This window comes from Pollachius pollachius (genome assembly GCF_949987615.1).
Source record: "Pollachius pollachius genome assembly, chromosome: 20".
NCBI classification, from domain to species: Eukaryota; Metazoa; Chordata; class Actinopteri; order Gadiformes; family Gadidae; genus Pollachius; species Pollachius pollachius.
This window is the reverse complement of record NC_136953.1, coordinates 13,664,064-13,681,137: the sequence shown is the minus strand read 5'-3', so window position 1 is coordinate 13,681,137 and position 17,074 is coordinate 13,664,064. Positions and strand designations below refer to the sequence as shown.

Below are 17,074 nucleotides of genomic sequence, written 5' to 3'. Positions count from 1 at the left end.
GTCAAGCAGGTTGTTAGATGAGAGATAGGAGGACAGTTGGTTAGCGACGGCACGTTCCAATGTTTTAGAGAGGAATGAAAGAAGAAATACCGGTCTGTTATTCTGGATGTCAGTGGTATCAAGGGTTGGTTTTTTGAGGAGAGGCTTTATTCTGGCAGTCTTGAAAGACGTTGGAACAATGCCAGAAGTGAGGGAGGAGTTAATAAGTGCGGTGAGAAATGGCAGGATGTCGTTTGACACAGCCTGGAGGAGGGAGGAAGGGATAGTGTCCAGGGGGCAGGTGGTGGCATGGTTAGATGTTATAATTCTGTTGACCTCGTCTGAGGTGAGAGGGATGAATTGGGTAAAGGCAGAGGTGGGGGTGGGGGGAGGGAGGATGGTGGCAGTGATAAAAGTGGAGCTAATGTCCTTTACTTTCTAGGTAAAGGCGAGGCAGGAAGGGGGAGGAGGGGAGGGAGGGTTGAGTGGGGAAGAGAACAAGGAAAACAGTTTCCTGGGGTTTGAGGCGGAGGAGTTAATTTTGGTCCGGTAGAAGGCAGATTTGGCTGTTGACACAGTGGAGGTGAAATCAGAGAGAAGAAAGAGATAGTGAGATAGATCATAAGGACAGTCTGATCTCTTCCATTTCCTCTCAGCTGCCCGCAACTCTGCTCTGTAGGTCCGCAGAGATTCAGACAGCCAAGGAGGGGGGGGTGAAGATCGCGCCGGTCTGGAGTGGAAGGGACAGAGGGAGTCCAAAGAGGAGGAGAGGGAGGATAGCAGAGTGTCAGAGGATTCCTCTGTGGATAGTTGAGAGAATTGTTCAATAGAAGGTAGTGAAGACAGAACAGTTGAGGCAAACGTAGAGGGAGAGAGAGTTTTGAGGTTGCGGCGGGTGGTGACAATGTGGGGACTAGAGAGGAGGGGGGAGAGGACTTTAAGGGGAGAGAAAAAGCAACAAAGTGATGGTCAGACACGGGGAGTGGGGTAACAGAGAGAGCAGAGGTGCCACAGGACCTTGTGAATATCAGGTCAAGCTGGTTCCCGGCCCTGTGTGTGGGAGGAGAAGGGGATAGTGTTAAGTCAAAGGTGGCATATTTGTGTTAATAACTTAACAGTAATAGTAAACTATAAAATCATAGTAGATTATTAGTAAATATAACCTACTTACTAAAACTTACTAAATATAACCAAACCGTAGGTAAATTAGACTCTGTAAAATAGTGAACCTAAATGTCAGTAAATTTGACAGGACACAATTTTCAATGCATCAGCCAGATTGATGTTTGCTGTAATATTGTGAGCTCTTTTCCACATTAAAGACATGTTCAAAAGTTAAAAGAAATTGAGATCTGATTAAAATTCCGAATTGATCAGATCCACCCTAATTCTATATTTGGTTTCGATCTAGTTATTTCTTTCACTTTGCGGATTAAAGATACGCTATGAAGGACATTTCAAATTTCAATTTAAAAACGCAGCCGTCCTCTGTCTCCCTCTGGTGGCCGACCTGGGCTGTGCGGCTCTGACGTGGCAGTCCTCTGTCTCCCTCTGGTGGCCGATACGTGCTCTGCGCCGTCCCTCGGTACACAGACGTATTGGACGCCATGGTTACTTGGTTATGCCTACTGAACTATTGGGGCAACTCGAAATGGACACAAAGCCAACCTAGACCTAGGTTTGCTTGTGTTTAGGTAAGTATTATTTTTTGTGTGTCTGTTATTAAACTATATATATAGGTAAAACACTATAATGAACGATCAAATATACATACTTTTATCGTATAGGTATTTTATTAAGTTTAACAATTAATATAACTTGCTACGTTCTCTATTGCAAATATCACCAGTGAATAACACCCAGTAACCTACGGAAGAAGATCAGGGCCATATTTAAGTTTGTTTGGAGCTCAGAGTTTGCGATAATAGGCCTTTTCTCAGAATTCTAACTTTATTCTATGTATTCTGACTGTAAACTCAGAACTCAATTTTTGACTCATGTGACCCTAATCCTCTTCCGTAGTTAACCTGTGCAGCGTGTGAACTCATCGATATCATTGCCAGAGCTATCTAGAGAGAGTTGATCTGGGTAAACTACATCTGATTATTGCATCACACTCAATATTCCTTTCCCTATTTCTCCAACCTGTACCTTTAGCTCTTTTCTATCCACTGCGCTTGAGAACAGGACCATCTAATGCTCCTCTCGTGTGTATAATGACATCCTTCTCCGGTTCAGAGAACCACACCAATACCCCACTACCTCTAATGTTGGGACCACCGCTAGCGTTTTATATAGGTCATTTTCTTGAATGCATCACCATCCCACACGTAACGGCGCCCCGTTTGCATTTGGTTGATTGGACGCGTTTCAATGCATTTAAAATGTCTCGTAATATATTACCTACATTGTAAGAATAAAGATTATCCAACCTGCACATGTTTTGTCATCTTTCTCTTGACCTAGGCCTATACACAATTCACAAAATTGTGTAGCAAATGTGCAATTTAGCCTCTTAATTCATGAATGTAAGTGTCTTTCCTTCTGTTGATGAGATAGACGTTGCATGCATTATAATATACTGTTTGGTCGGGAAATAGGGAGGTGGGGGTCTACAGATAGGGGGAGGGAGGGGGGGGGGGAGACTGCATGGACCTATTAAGGGAGACTGTCGTGGTCATAATGTGACGTCACCAAACTAAATCTCCTGTGCATCCCCCTAAAAACGCCCCTCCTCGGCGCCTTGCGGAACGAATTAAACCCCATCGCACCGTGGGTAGCGCTGATGGCAACGGCATCGAGCCAAGCATGTTAAACTGAACACGCAACTGCAGCGCCGGTGGGGGAAAAAAAGTGTATGCTTTTCTAGAAGCGTACACCCTCAAAACACTAAAGGTGGTGGATATCGTCGGGGAGTTTGACGTTGACCCAACGGTAATAATATTTGTGTCCCGTTGCTATATCATCCAACTCACCGCCCTCCTCGCCACCTTAATAGGTCCGTGTCTGTGTCCGACATGGCCGATCAGGAGATAACGGCAGACCTCGATGCCATGCTCGACATGCCCGCACCCGGCCGGTCTAGGACGGCCAGAGCTGTGGCTCTGGCGCGGTTGCTGCACCAGGAGTGCGACCAACTTCTCCAGCTATACGTGAGTACAAATCGACCTGCTCCTGGTTACCTTAATCGCCTGGCTAGATTATGATTGATAGATCTCTACGTCCCGTTACTTTCCCTGTTCCAGTATGTCTGCCGCCCCCTCCCGCCTGATATATATACTTATATCATGGCTATGTTTCATAGCATGTCTAACGGGCTGCTGCTATGCGATGTTGTTGGCTGTTGTATGTGCAGTCCGGTGGTTGGATTGCAGCTGCAGTGCATAATTGAATCATCCCGAACCCACTTCTAATGGATTCTCTGGCTCACTCACTCCCCCCCCCGCTTTTATCAAATCAATACAATAAATGTCATTGTTGCCCTATACACTACATGCATAATTCATGCTGAATTTAACTAAAGACACGGCTTTCCTTCCACCACTTTGCCTTTCACACTTATTTCTCTGATCAAGCAGACGTTTTCAACGCAATGTTATCCTCACTGTTAAATAACGTGTGTGTGTGAGACCTTTAAGCATATTGCTGTTAAAATGAATTGGCTCCATCATAATGTACCTGACAATGATTACTTTAAAAACATAGCAAGCACTCCAGACATTGTAACGAGACTCTGAAAGGTGTACTCATTATTGAGGTGGTTCTGTAGCTTCAATTTGTATATGGACACCTGCTACTACTCTAAGTTACTGAAGTACCAGCCACTGGTGAGTCTTATATGCCAACTAGGTTACCAATGCAAATTTATATCTTTCATCTTTGGAAGCTTAGGTCATATCCACAAAAATTTGGTTAGAGGACTGCGGTTGGTTGGGTTACATAAGAAGGAAGCCAAAAGATTGGCAAAATTCTGCTCTGTTTCAGCCACCATAGGAAGCATGCAAATCTGGAGACAAAGATGTTTTGTTTATCCATAAGTATTCGGTGTAAGCTTGTAAGTTTCGAACCTGTTACCTTATCAATATTTTTTCCCAAAATGTTTGGGACTTTTTCTCCTTCTTTTGTAAATTAGCATCCAAATAAAAGCTGTGTGTGTGTGTGTGTGTGTGTGTGTGTGTGTGTGTGTGTGTGTGTGTGTGTGCATGCGCTGTAGGACTGTAGCTATGCTCAGACATGCTCAGACATGCTCTCCTCTTCGTCCTCTTGTAGTTTATCGTCATCCTAAACTATACCTCCTCCCCCCCCTCCCGTCCCTAGCGAGAGAGGGAGAGCTTCCTGGCGGACCAGACCCCCGAGGAAGGTCGTCTCGTCTCCCCGGCCCCCGACGCCCCGGACGGCGAGGGCCCCGGGGTGGGCGAGCTCCACGGGGCCCTGCGCCAGTGCCTGGGCCTGCTCCACTGCCTCATCCAGCGGGACGAGGAGGAGATGGGGAAGCTGGAGGGGGAGTACGAGGCCATGAGGAAGAGCGTCTGCCGCAGGCTGGAGCACCTGCTGCTCAGCACCCGGGGGCTACTGTCGGAGGGGGGCGTCGGCGCCGAGGTCGGCCCCGACCACAGCTGCACCGAGGTACCCCCCCCCCGCTGAGCTGAGCTGACGGAGCAGGGGCTGTTGTTGTTGTTGCCGTAGGGGGTTGCGTTGTGGGCGGAGTGCGTTGTTGGAGGTGGCCGGGTGGAGACATACCACAGTCTTCTTCGAGATTCCCCCGCCTGGGATTGTTTTTTATTCATTTATTTTTATTATACAGGAATGTATGAAACACAGTTACAATTTAAAATGGGCCTGACTCAGTATGATGCTGATTTCCAGCAGGTTACTGTTCCTGTTCCTATTGGGTTCAGTAGAGTGTGTTCATATCTTGACTTGCAGTGTGTGTTGGTTTAAAAGGTAATCCCAGTGATTGATGGCTCTTGGCACGTCAGAACGTTAAGGAATCGGTTCTCCGCTAAAAGGGTTTCGACCGTTACAATTCAGTTTGATTAGGATGTGTTGTTGATTAATGTAATTGGTAATCAAACACTGTTCAAAGATGATGAGCTGGTATGTAGATATGTGAGATATTCTCAAGGGTCTAGTTGTTGACCAATCGGATTGCTTGGTCAGATCTACCTGTCATTAATCCTGTCAACTGACTTTGAAACTAAGTTCAGAAATGTTTTTTCACCACCTGTTGCCAAAATGAGGTTTTGGGCTTTTCATTTAGTCAATAATTAACAGACTCTGCTTGCTGTGTGCTTTTGGTTGATAGCTTCCTTTTGGGAAACGCTTACTTCAGTGCACTGTTCACTGGATTTCTGTGTTGTTCTTCTTAGGCCCATCTCATTAACTTGCTAGGTCAGACGTGTGTGACGAATGCTATCTTCTTCTTTGGTTGTCTTGTGTGCAGGAGATTGATAGCGAGATGGGATCCTTTGCCGTCAAAATGTGGACGTATCGGGTGCTGCTGGAACTACTACACTGGTCCGACCACGCGAAGATGACCCTCCACAACATAAACACGCAGAGCCAAGACACAGAGGAGGACGTCTAACTCCGAGTTTCTTTTTATCCAAGCCCAACTGTGAACCGCGACGGATTCTGCATCCAAACTAAGCCAGCTCTGGGTGTGAATGTGTTGAGAGGAATTAAAAAAGAGAGGAAAGATAGAAGTTAATGTGAAGTTGACGTAATGGGTCCTCTCTGGTTAACCTGCAAAGAGTACCCTTTGAGAAAGATTAACAAGCCCCTCGAACAAAGTCTACTAGCTTTACCAAGACTGGTATTTCTCCGGCACGTGTCAAAATGACCTGCACTTCCAATATGTTCTCTTCAAACTGTGGTGTTGCATTCTGGGTTGTTTTCTTCATTTTTTATATATATATATATATATTTATTTTCTTTACTCACTAAAGGTGAAACATTTAATTGGAATAGGTTTAGTGAAGATGTTTTAAGTTATTCCCACTAACACTAGAAATCCTGCTAGATTGTAGCCAGAACTAACTAACTGACTGATAAACTGTGACTTAACATGCAGATAGTAAAACCAAGCTAGCCGTATATGGTGTGAACAAGATAGATGTATGCTCAGAATTTGTGCCACTACTATTTTAGCTTGGTGTGATTTCTGGGTCCTGTATGTTCACTTGGCATTATATTGTATTCTCATTTTTTAAAATGCTGCTATATTGTTTTCACAACGTTTAAGTGATTTGATGAGGAATTAATGAAGCCTGTAGATAAATGTTTCACACTGAACCAAACTCAATCACCATCACAGAGATGTTGCCAGACGGACTGGATGTTTTAAGAATGAATGACCTGCGCTGTGAATTGTTATACCAAACCTGTTTTAATGCAATGTCATCTTGAAGTTATATCTAATCAACAACCCTAATAATTAATTGAATGTAGTTTAAAATGACATTAAAATTCAGCTGTGTATATATCATCTCCATGTGTGCATTCATTGAAACCTTTCAAAGACCCACTTCAACTGCATCATTGGATAATGATATCCTCAGTATGTTATCCACTTCAACTGCATCCTTGGATATCACTGAGACACATTTGCACTACGGCAATCGGACACAGAGCGTGATACGGGTGATGTGTGTTAATTGCAGGGCCATCTCCAACGGTACCCCCATTTTACCATTTAGAACCCCGACAGAGTGGCGCGCATGCGCACCGCGAGGAGCGTCGGAGCGCGAGAGGTAGGGAAGGAGTCCTAATGGCGGAGAACGTACGGTCGCCTTTCGACTACCGGGAGCCGCCGACCCTCGACAGCGACGGGGACGGGAGCAAACCTCCGCCGCCACGGGGGTGAGAAACATTACCTCTCGTCGACACGCCGGGAGGCTCTCTCTCCGCCTCGCTAGGACGGCTAGGCCGGGGTTACACACGTTAGTTTAGTTCCCTGCTTGTTATTCGCTCGCATGGTTTAATATCGTGGAGGAAAATGGAAGTGGGGGGCGATGCGGGGTCTCCGCCGAGGCTTCCTCTGTGCGTGTTTTTTTTTGCGGGGTGCCAGCTTGCGTGTATCCGAGGCTGCATGTGCACATCACGAACGTGTAGCCCTTGTATTTTGGTTGTTTTTTTTCACATGATATAGCAGAGGCTAGTGTGTGCTAACTGGTTAGCCGTGGTTGAGCCAGCGTAGAGATCAGCGGCGGCGGCGGCAGCAGCTAGTGATGTGTGTTGGTGCCAGCAGCTTCCCCGCCATGGGTTAGCGTTAGTGAGGGGCTTTTCTCTGTGGCACGCCAGGTCTCCATGGGATGATGGGGATCATGACAGGCTCACATCCCGATCGCTTGCTGTCGTCACACTTTGTTTTGGGTTGGCTATTGAGCGATGCCACGGGGCTAATCAGATCTCCTGTAAACAAAGTTGCTGACCACGAGTAAAACGCCCCCCAGGGCATAGGGTGTCAAACTATGGGACGCGAATGACAAATGCCCCTTTTTAACCCTTTATCTCAACGGGTTACCTATGCTTTCTATTGCAATGTGATGTGTGATGTGATGGTTTACTAAACGGAACTGATGTGATGTGGTCCAAAGGGGCGGGTTTATTATCACGGCAACAAATAGGCAAAAGTAGGCTATTCAGTTACTAGGTCGATACTGTGGTTGGTCATTAAAGGGTAAGCGGGGCCAACTTGCACATTCCTCGCTTCTATTCCCCAATATATATATATATATATATATATATATATATATATATATATATATATATAATCTATTTACCTACAAAAGAAAAACTCCTAGGTCTGATTAAAAACACCTTAACATCGGAAAAAAAACCTAGGGAGTGTTACACTGAAAATAGCATGGGCCAACAAATGCCATCGTGTGTGTGTGTGTTTCCTTTTTCAGAAATTCTAATGATACAGTTGTAATGCAAGAAAAATATAATAATGCAATTGTCCTGTCCATCGTTCATTCTGTTGTAGGTGGAACTGAACAGTACCACCTAGCTAAATAAGGATCAGATTTGTGCCTGTGAAACAATGCCAGCAGTACTGAACGTCTACCATTACATGTGTAATAATAACAACTCTGGTTTTAAAAGCTTAAATTCATCCTCATGGCTTAAAGCATCTCTGCGCTATAAGACCGGGAAAACCCTGTCTTTAAAGTAAATCAATGACCGTTTTATGTTGGTTATTTCCAGGATATCTTTGCTTGGCACTTTCGACTTGCCTTCCTTTGAAGTGCTTACTACAGAAGAGTCTGGCAGGCTTTGATACGTTGAGTGGATCCTTGACACGTGTGTTAATTATTTTTCTTTCATTCATGCAGACGCGTATGTGGAAGAAAAAGAAAAGGCACACCTGTGAAGGTGTGTGATCGCGCCTACGTCACCGAAGATGAAGAGGAAGAGAGCATGTCTGAGCACAGCTACAGCCCTGGTACACACACACACACACACACACACACACACACACACAGACACACACACACACACACACACACACACACACACACACACACACACACACACACACACGGCCTCTTTCCTTCCTATGTTTTTTTCCCCCTCGGTTTCAAAACACGACAGAGTCAACAATACAGGTTTAAGTGTCAAGCACACAGACATTGATCATCAAGTCAAAATAGATGTGGAGGAAACTGGCCTGAAATCGGATTTAAACCCTTGTCAATCCATCTGCAGCTTTGTATTGTATTGCATATCAGCTGGTCTAAAAGTGGAGCGGCGCCTTGTTTGGCCTCGTTCATCAGTCCATCGAGCGTTTCCTGTTGTCCCGCTCGCGCGGAGAACGCGACGGGCCTCGGCATCGGAACCTCTGTTCCGATGGCGGATCTGCCGATCAAACCCTGACCCTATCTGTTGCTCCTGAGCGGCCCGACATAATCCCAGGGCCTGAGGCGAGGGCGCCCACGTGAGTGATGCAACGCCGCAAGCTAATGTGGAGCATTAACGTGTGTCTGTGTGTGTCTGTGTGTGTCTGTGTGCGTGCAGGGGACGGCCAGTACCCAGAGGGGGCAGAGGACCGCCTCCCGCCGCCGGGAAGCCCCTACTACCTGGCCGACCCGTCCCAGCTATGGTAAGCTACGCTATGGCTAGCCCAAAGCTAACGACGGCCCACGGCCTGAGGTTCGTGCTCCGCTGTCACACGCTTTACTGAGCTGTGTGTGTGTGTGTGTGTGTGTGTCTGTGTGTGTGTGTGTGTGTGTGTGTGTGTGTGTGTGTGTGTGTGTGTGTGCCCGACAGCGTGCCAGAGCTGGGCGAGGACGGGTCCAGCGGCGTGCGTGGCCCCGTGCTCTTCCACCCGCCGCCCAACTGCCGCATCCGGGAGGTGCACTGCGGCAGCCAGGTGCGGCTGGTCGTCATAGCGATCCGGGACATCGCCAAGGGCGAGGAGATCACGGTGGACTACAGCCTCACGGACTGGGGCGAGAACGCCATGGTGGGTGTGGCCAATGGCGTTGTGTGTTCTTTATTTTTCTAAAAGCTCTTTATAAAACTTTATAAAAGTTCACAATCCTTCGTTTTCAAGGGGGTCCTTAACCTCAAAAAAGTACAATAACAAATTAAGAACATACTCTTAATAACAAAAAAAACGCACAAACCCCTTTTCCCCCCCCCCCCCACCAAACAAACAAAAACATCAGACACATACGCACGCACACACACTTGCATGATGAAGGCTGAACATTAATCTTGCAAACGATTCCTGGGGTGGAGGTTAATGCATGGGGGAGTGATGGTATGGCAGTGGTAGTACGATGAGAGAGCGTTTTTGATCAAGTACAGAGATGAGACGGATCTAATGTTGTCCAAGCGGAGGGGCCTTGAGTATAAAGGCTTTATGAGCTACACACTCGGAGGCTGTGTGTGTGTGTCTCGATGTTCGCCGTGTCTCACCCGGCGCCGCTTTCTGTTCTGGACTCCCCCCAGGAGGAAGAGGCGGGCCCCCACCCCCTCTCCCTCTCGGTCTCGGATTACCTCACCCCCTCCTGGTCGCTCTCCCCCTCCTCCTCCCCCCTCACGCACTCGGAGCCCAGCGACTCGGACCGCGAGGAGGAGGAGGAAGAGGAGGAGGAGGAGGAAGACGACGACGACGACGACGACGAGGAGGAGGAGGACCTGGAGGAGATGCGCGGCCGCATGCTCCGGCGCCGCAAGAAGCGCAAGATGGCCGCCGCCTCCGTCAACCCCAAGAAGAAGAGCTCCGCGCCGCCGCCGCCGCCGCCGGCGCCGGCGGCGGCGGCGGCGGCGGCGGCCTCCTCCTCCCGGGGGCCCGGCCGCCCCTGCTCCTCGTTCCCGCGGCCCTCGGCGGCCCCGCCCCCCCGCTCCCAGCCGCCGCCGCCGCCGCCGCCGGTGAGCGCGCTGGCCCCACCCACCACCAACATCAACAACAACATCAACATCAACATCGGGGCGGCGGCGGGCGTGGCGGCGGCCAGCCGGCGGCAGCACTGCCCCTACTGCGGGCGCCACTACCGCTCGCTGGCGCGCCACCTGGAGAAGCACCACGCGGGGCAGCCCGAGGTGCGCGCCGCCATGGAGCTGGCCCACCTGCACGCGCACGCCGCCAACGGCGGCGGCTCGCACGCCCGCGCCTCCTCCACGTCGGCCCCGCCCACCCCCTCCGCCGCCGCGCCGCACGGCCACTCCTTCGCCGTCCCGCAGCCCTCGTCCTCCTCCAACCCCACCCCGCCACCGCTCTTCTCCTCCTCCTCCTCCTCCTCCTGCTCCCGGGAGCGGGAGCGGGAGTCGCCCGCCACGCGCTCGGCCGGCCCCGCCGTCTCCTTCTCGCTCTCCCTGTCGCCGCCGTCCCTGGCCCCGCCCCCCGCCGCCGCCGCCGGCGGCAGGAAGGGCGGCGGGCCAACGGCGCCGGCCGCCAAGCGCGGCGCGGCCGCCTGTCAGGCGGCGTCCCGGGTGAAGAGCCCCTCGCCGCCGCCGCCGCCGCCGCAGGTGGCCGCGCCGCCGTCCTCGCCGCCGCCGGCCCCCCGGAGGGGCCAGAGGATGAAGAGGGAGAAGCAGGAGGAGCAGCAGAAGGTGGAGAAGGAGGAGCTGGCGCCCCCGCCCACCCCGGAGCCCCACCTGGACCAGGAGGAGGAGCTAGAGCTGAGCGCCGAAGGGGAGGAGGAGGAGGAGGAGGAGGCGCCAGAGGAGACCAATGGAGAGCTGCTCAGGTACGGTGTGTGTGTGTGTGTGTGTGTGTGTGTGTGTTTGTGCGCGCGTGCGTGCCTGTGTGTGTGTGTCTATGATTGTGTGTGTGTGTGTGTGTGTGTGTGTGTGCTCCCTCTCTCCCCCTCTGTGTGTGTTTGTGTGTGTGTGTGCGGGCGCGTGTGTGTTTTGTGTCGCCGGTGTTCAACGACAGTGGCTTGCCGTGCAGTGGTGACGTCTGTCGCCTAGCAACCAAACATATTGTGGGTGGTAAAAAAAAGCGAGCACAACGTTAACGGCAAGGGCAAGACATCTTAAGTTGTAGCGGCGGCTTGATGTCGCCATGAGCATGGAGACACTGCTTAGACGATGGGGACTCCTTGACACGACGACGTCAGTGTGAGTTGTCGCTATGCGCTGGCCATCTCTCAAAGCGACAGAACGAAATTATATTCAAGCAATGGCGGACCACCTTCTCCATCTGATATCGATTCCTCCTCTGATGACCTCACCTTGCTGCAATATTAGAGATGCCAAATATAAAAAGAAAAAAATGAATCACTATTTCCTGTGAGCGTGCAGAATGTGTTTTAACTTCTGATGCCGTCGCCATAGTCCCCAAACATCCATCTTGATTTCTGGTTGGTGATAAGTCATACCATTAAAAAAAAATAGAAAAAAATAATTACATTGGTTCGCCTGCTGCAACATTCTGTTCGCCAGAGAGGGATAATTAAAATTATTTAATTTATCTTTTTCAGTCTGTATTGGCCAATCTGATTTGCCTTAACAAGATTGCGACTCAGCCTACGCATAGCATGCACGCAAACTCACAGCCAGACACAAGAACTCCTTCTAATTCAAGAGCAGCTTTTTCTTTAACGACATAAAGAAAGATTAGAAAGAAAAGAAAACTGAAGCCTATTTTTTACATACTTCCATAGTGTGTTGTAATGCAAGCTGCATTGGTTATTGCATTGTTCATAGAAAGTCATATTTGTGACAAAAGCTTTCTCTCTAATAAAATATTAGATAAGTTAATTCATCTGTTGATGTCTTTAATGGTCATCACAGAAGTAGGCAGTGATTAGCAAACTCAGATGTATATATATATTTTTGAAAATCATGCATGGTAATGTACATAACAAAAATCGTTGCATCGATAATCGTTTTAGAATCCAATCGTTGGCCTCATAATCGAATCGTTGGCCTCATAATCCAATCGTTGGCCTCATAATCCAATCGTTGGCCTCATAATCGAATCGTTGGCCTCATAATCGAATCGTTGGCCTCATAATCCAATCGTTGGCCTCATAATCCAATCGTTGGCCTCATAATCCAATCGTGAGGTGCCAGGAGATTGCTACCCCTGCTAACCGCTGGGTTCTCCCCCCCCCGTCTCTCCCCAGCGCCCACCGACAGCACATCTCGCCGCTGCTGTCCTCGCTGTCCTGCCTGGTCCTGTACCTGCGCCGGCAGCAGCACGCCTCCTTCCTGTCCCTCACGCGCTCGCCGCACTCGGCCGAGGCGTGGCGCCTGCTGTGCCACTCCAGCCTCTCGCTGCTCATCCTCTACAACCGCCACCGCGAGTGCGAGGTGGCCAAGCTCTCGCTGCTCGACTACCGCAACCGCACCCTGCCTCCGCCCGCGCCCCCTGCCCCGGCCGGCGGCGGGCCCGCCCCCCCGCCGGCCACGCCCACCGGCACGGAGGCCCTCCTCTCGCCCTTCGAGCGCCACGTGCTCTGCCACCTGCCGCGGGCGGGCGTGGTGGGCAAGCGGGGCCGCGTGCAGCCCCTCATCCTGCCGCCGCACAGCGAGTCGTGCCTGGAGCTGCTGCTGCAGACCAGCCCCAACGTGGGCGTGGACCCGGGCAGCCCCTACGTGTTCTCCCGGCCGTACCACTCGCCGGCCACGCCGCTGCGCGGCACCGACCTCCTGCGCAACCTGGCCCGCGCCAGCGGCGCCAAGAACCCCGGCGCGCTCACCGGCACCCGGGTGCGGCGGCAGGTGGCCATCCTCAGCCAGCTGCTGCTGCTGGAGGAAGGGGGCGAGGGTCCGGCCGCCGGAGCCGCCGCCGGAGCCGCCGCCGGGGCCGCAGGAGGGGCTGTGGCCGCTGCCGGCAGGGCCACCCAGCGGCTGGAGGAGTTCTTGGAGCGGGAGTACCATGTGACGCAGAACTGCGCCGCCATCGTGCGCGACCCGGCGCTGATGGGGCGGGTGGGAAGGGTGGTGCTGTACGGCGAGCGGGAGGGCGTGCTGTTCCGGGGGATGAGCCTGCAGCACATCTGCCTGGAGCTGGACGGTGAGGCGCTGAGGGGGGGGCCGCCGCCTTACTGCACCCGTACGCCGTCACCACCACCCATTTGGTTTCCATGCCGTCAAGGGTTCGGGATAACGGGACGTTTTGACCCTCTTGAGTGTTCCTGATCGGACTGAGTCACGTGTGGGCCAGTCCCAGTTAGACCCTGGTCAAAAGTAGTCCTCCCGGTTCGACCCGGGTCAAACTGGGAGGACTGCTCCGTCCCAGTTTGAGTCAGTTTGTTTAACTGGGAAGACTACTCTGTCCCAGTAGAGTACATACTACTCATTCCCAGTTTGACCCGGGTCTTACTGGGAGGACTACTCTGTCCCAGTTTGACTCAGTGTGTTGTACTGGGAGGACTACTCTGTCCCAGTTTGACTCAGTGTGTTGTACTGGGAGGACTACTCTGTCCCATTTTGACTCAGTATGTTGTACTGGGAGGACTACTCTGTCCCAGTTTGACTCAGTGTGTTGTACTGGGAGGACTACTCTGTCCCAGTTTGACTCAGTGTGTTGTACTGGGAGGACTACTCTGTCCCAGTTTGACTCAGTGTGTTGTACTGGGAGGACTACTCTGTCCCAGTTTGACTCAGTATGTTGTACTGGGAGGACTACTCTGTCCCAGTTTGACTCGGTATGTTGTACTGGGAGGACTACTCTGTCCCAGTTTGACTCGGTATGTTTTACTGGGAGGACTACTCTGTCCCAGTTTGACTCAGTGTGTTGTACTGGGAGGACTACTCTGTCCCAGTTTGACTCGGTATGTTTTACTGGGAGGACTACTCTGTCCCAGTTTGACTCAGTGTGTTGTACTGGGAGGACTACTCTGTCCCAGTTTGACTCAGTGTGTTGTACTGGGAGGACTACTTGGTCTAACTGCGTTCTGTTTCCGCCGCAGTGATGTCCGGTAACTCTGGGGACTCGTTTTCGGACGACTCTGACGGAGAAGGGGCAGAGAAGGAGGAGGTGAAGGTGGAGGTGGCGGTGGCCAAGAAGAAGGGGCCGGGCCGACCTCCCCGGAAGAAGAGGGGGCCCCTCGCCACCCCCGTCAACACCATGCTTCCTGTCGCCCATAAAAGGAGATGCGTCCAGCCCAAATCAGGTAAATGGAGATCTCCACAGCGCCTGACTATTTCTCTGCCAATGGCATCCATTTGATTTGAGCCGATCAAATACGATGACATCTGAAGGAACTCTGTTTTTAGATCTGTTGCTAAAATGAAGCTTAAGTACATTTGGTAGTAATTACGTTGACGAACGGTCTAAAATTGCGACAATTTTGAAATACGAGTAAAACTTACAGAAACCAAATACTAACAAGCTACATCATTTGTGATATATGATATATTTGACAAACTTGCTGTTTAATTGATATTTGTATCACTGCCATGTATCGTTGTTCCTCATTACTCTCTGAAGCAGTTGCATGTTGCATAGACTGCAACATAAAAATTAGGGAAAGTGAGGAAAACAAGTTGTATTGTTTCATCCTCGAGTCATCATCACTACCTCGGCTTGGATCGTCAAGTATAACCTATGCTGCTTTCGGAGCTACAAAGGTGCGTAGCCTACCACACCGGAAAAAACTTGTGATTGTGGGCTGCCAGAGCTTTGTCTCCTTACCCAGGTCACACTTCCCATTCAGTGATTAGCCTTTTGTGTTTCGGCAAAGGAGGTCCTTGATCTCACGATTCTCATTAGCTTATTAAGTGTGTTTCTTTCAAGTCTCTCCGGTGAGACTCCAGTCTTAAGTGCTATGTGCTGAGGCACCAGATTCTCAGGTCTCCTGCTCTGCAAGGCAATGTGTGGGGTCTAAGGCTCGAAATATATCGGTTTAAATATCTAAATACGATACGTGAACACTCCAAAAATAAACAAGATTACACTTTTTGCCGGGATTTATTTGTTTTTATTACCGGTTTATTGTTTGCATTAGCGTGACGAGATGACCATCACGCAATATCCCGAGTTTGAGGTCTCCATCTCGGTGTATCGCCCAATATCCCGAGATAGCGAACCAATCAAATTGCGCCATCTAAGGAGTAGCATATACTAACAGAATTTGCTCAGATTTAAGGGTTCTTGGATACAGAGTTTGTTACTATAGGGTGTGACATGAAGACTCTGCATTCACAGTGAACCACCAATCACTGATCATGTTGATCAATGTATGATCAGACAACCAAAGCAGTCATTCTACGACATCCCAAATCTTCAGAACAAAACTTCAAAATGGGCCAGCAAAAATAAGTTTTGAATCCAAAATGATGTGCCTGACTCCTCCCATTATCTGACTCCTCCCTGTTGCCTAAACTCCTCCCATTATCTGACTTCTCCCTGTTGCCTAAACTCCTCCCATTATCTGACTCTTTCCTGTTGCCTAAACTCCTCCGTCATCTGACTCCTCCCTGTTGCCTAAACTCCTCCGTCATCTGACTCCTCCCTGTTGCCTAAACTCCTCCCATTATCTGACTCCTCCGTTTCCTAAACTCCTCCCTTTACCTGACTCCTTCCTGTTGCCTAAACTTCTCCGTCATCTGACTCCTCCCTGTTGCCTGACTCCTCCCATTATCTGACTCCTCCCTGTTGCTTAAACTCCTCCCATTACCTGACTCCTCCCTGTTCCCTGACTCCTCCCATTATCTGACTCTTCCCTGTTGCCTAAACTCCTCCCATTATCTGACTCCTCCCTGTTGCTTAAACTCCTCCCATTATCTGACTGTTGCCTAAACTCCGCCCTGTTGTCTGACTCCTCCCCCTCCCCAGGGAAGCGCGGCGTGCTGAAGCGGCCGTGGTCTGAGGCGGAGCGCGTGGCGGTGGAGACGCACCTGAAGAGGAACATCGTGGAGCTGCGTGTTCCCGCCAAGGCGGACTGCGAGCGCTGCCTGGAGCTCTGCCCCCTGCTGGTCAGCAACCACAGAGACTGGCGCTCCATCAAGTTCTACGTCCACAACCGCATCCAGCTGCTGAAAAAGCAGGGGCGGCGGGAGAGCAGCGGGTGCAGGGCGGCCTGTTAGGCTAGGGGGGAGGGGTTTAGGGTTTAGGGGCGGGGGGGGCGGGACATATACGTACGTACACGCGCACGCACGCACACACACACACTCACGCACAGACCCAACACATGCTATGTTGTACAAAAAGCCGCCAGCAATCACAAGGAGGTCTCCTTGGCAACGGTGGAGCATAGTCGTGTTTGTGTCTCCCTTTTAAAAAAATAAATAATGGAAAAGTTGAAAGGAAGCGAGAGACTTCAACGTCGATGAAGGGGGCGGGGCTGTCGAAGGGGGAGGAGCCATCACCCCCGAAGGGCTCCAGAAGCTCCTCAAGTTATAAAGGGAGAAGTGTAATAATACGGGAATGAAAAAGTACAAGTTTAAGCTACCAGACGGGGGACTGAGACGCCCGCGGATGTTCGAACGCTTTGCGGCGGGGGAGACGTTCTGCTTGTTTTTGTTTTTTTATTAAATATCTGGACGTGACGTTTATATTCCGCGTGTCGTTTGAGGAACACGCCGGATGAAACACTTTTAGGTTTAGTGACCATGTCTACTGAAGGCTGACGACCAAACGTGAATGTGTAAAGTTATGTGACGATGATGAAGAAGATGACGACGATGA

The 17,074-nt window shown here is 50.5% G+C and overlaps 2 protein-coding genes across 2 annotated transcripts; both read left to right on the top strand.

The window, feature by feature from the left end:
• Positions 1-2,814: 2,814 nt before the first annotated feature.
• LOC307091479 (uncharacterized protein) lies at positions 2,815-6,334 on the top strand. The gene is made up of 4 exons (XM_079758474.1): positions 2,815-2,874; positions 2,978-3,131; positions 4,297-4,605; positions 5,423-6,334. Exons 2-4 carry the CDS (start codon positions 2,997-2,999, stop codon positions 5,564-5,566), a joined length of 588 nt encoding a protein of 195 aa, XP_079614600.1. The 5' UTR covers positions 2,815-2,874; positions 2,978-2,996; the 3' UTR covers positions 5,567-6,334.
• A 407-nt stretch (positions 6,335-6,741) lies between these two features.
• Positions 6,742-16,473, top strand: LOC307091360 (uncharacterized protein; the record flags this gene model as incomplete). The annotated part of the gene is made up of 8 exons (XM_079758304.1): positions 6,742-6,840; positions 8,319-8,428; positions 9,001-9,085; positions 9,253-9,448; positions 9,940-11,180; positions 12,564-13,456; positions 14,355-14,558; positions 16,223-16,473. Exons 1-8 carry the CDS (start codon positions 6,749-6,751, stop codon positions 16,471-16,473), a joined length of 3,072 nt encoding a protein of 1,023 aa, XP_079614430.1. The 5' UTR covers positions 6,742-6,748.
• Between the last annotated feature and the right edge of the window lie 601 nt (positions 16,474-17,074).

Bases quoted from the DNA above. Each gene is read 5' to 3' on its own strand.
- LOC307091479 (XM_079758474.1), top strand. From the start codon at position 2,997: ATGGCCGATCAGGAGATAACGGCAGACCTCGATGCCATGCTCGACATG. The intron at 3,132-4,296 runs GTGAGTACAAAT...TCCCGTCCCTAG, and splicing joins ACCAACTTCTCCAGCTATAC to CGAGAGAGGGAGAGCTTCCT. The intron at 4,606-5,422 runs GTACCCCCCCCC...TCTTGTGTGCAG, and splicing joins CCGACCACAGCTGCACCGAG to GAGATTGATAGCGAGATGGG.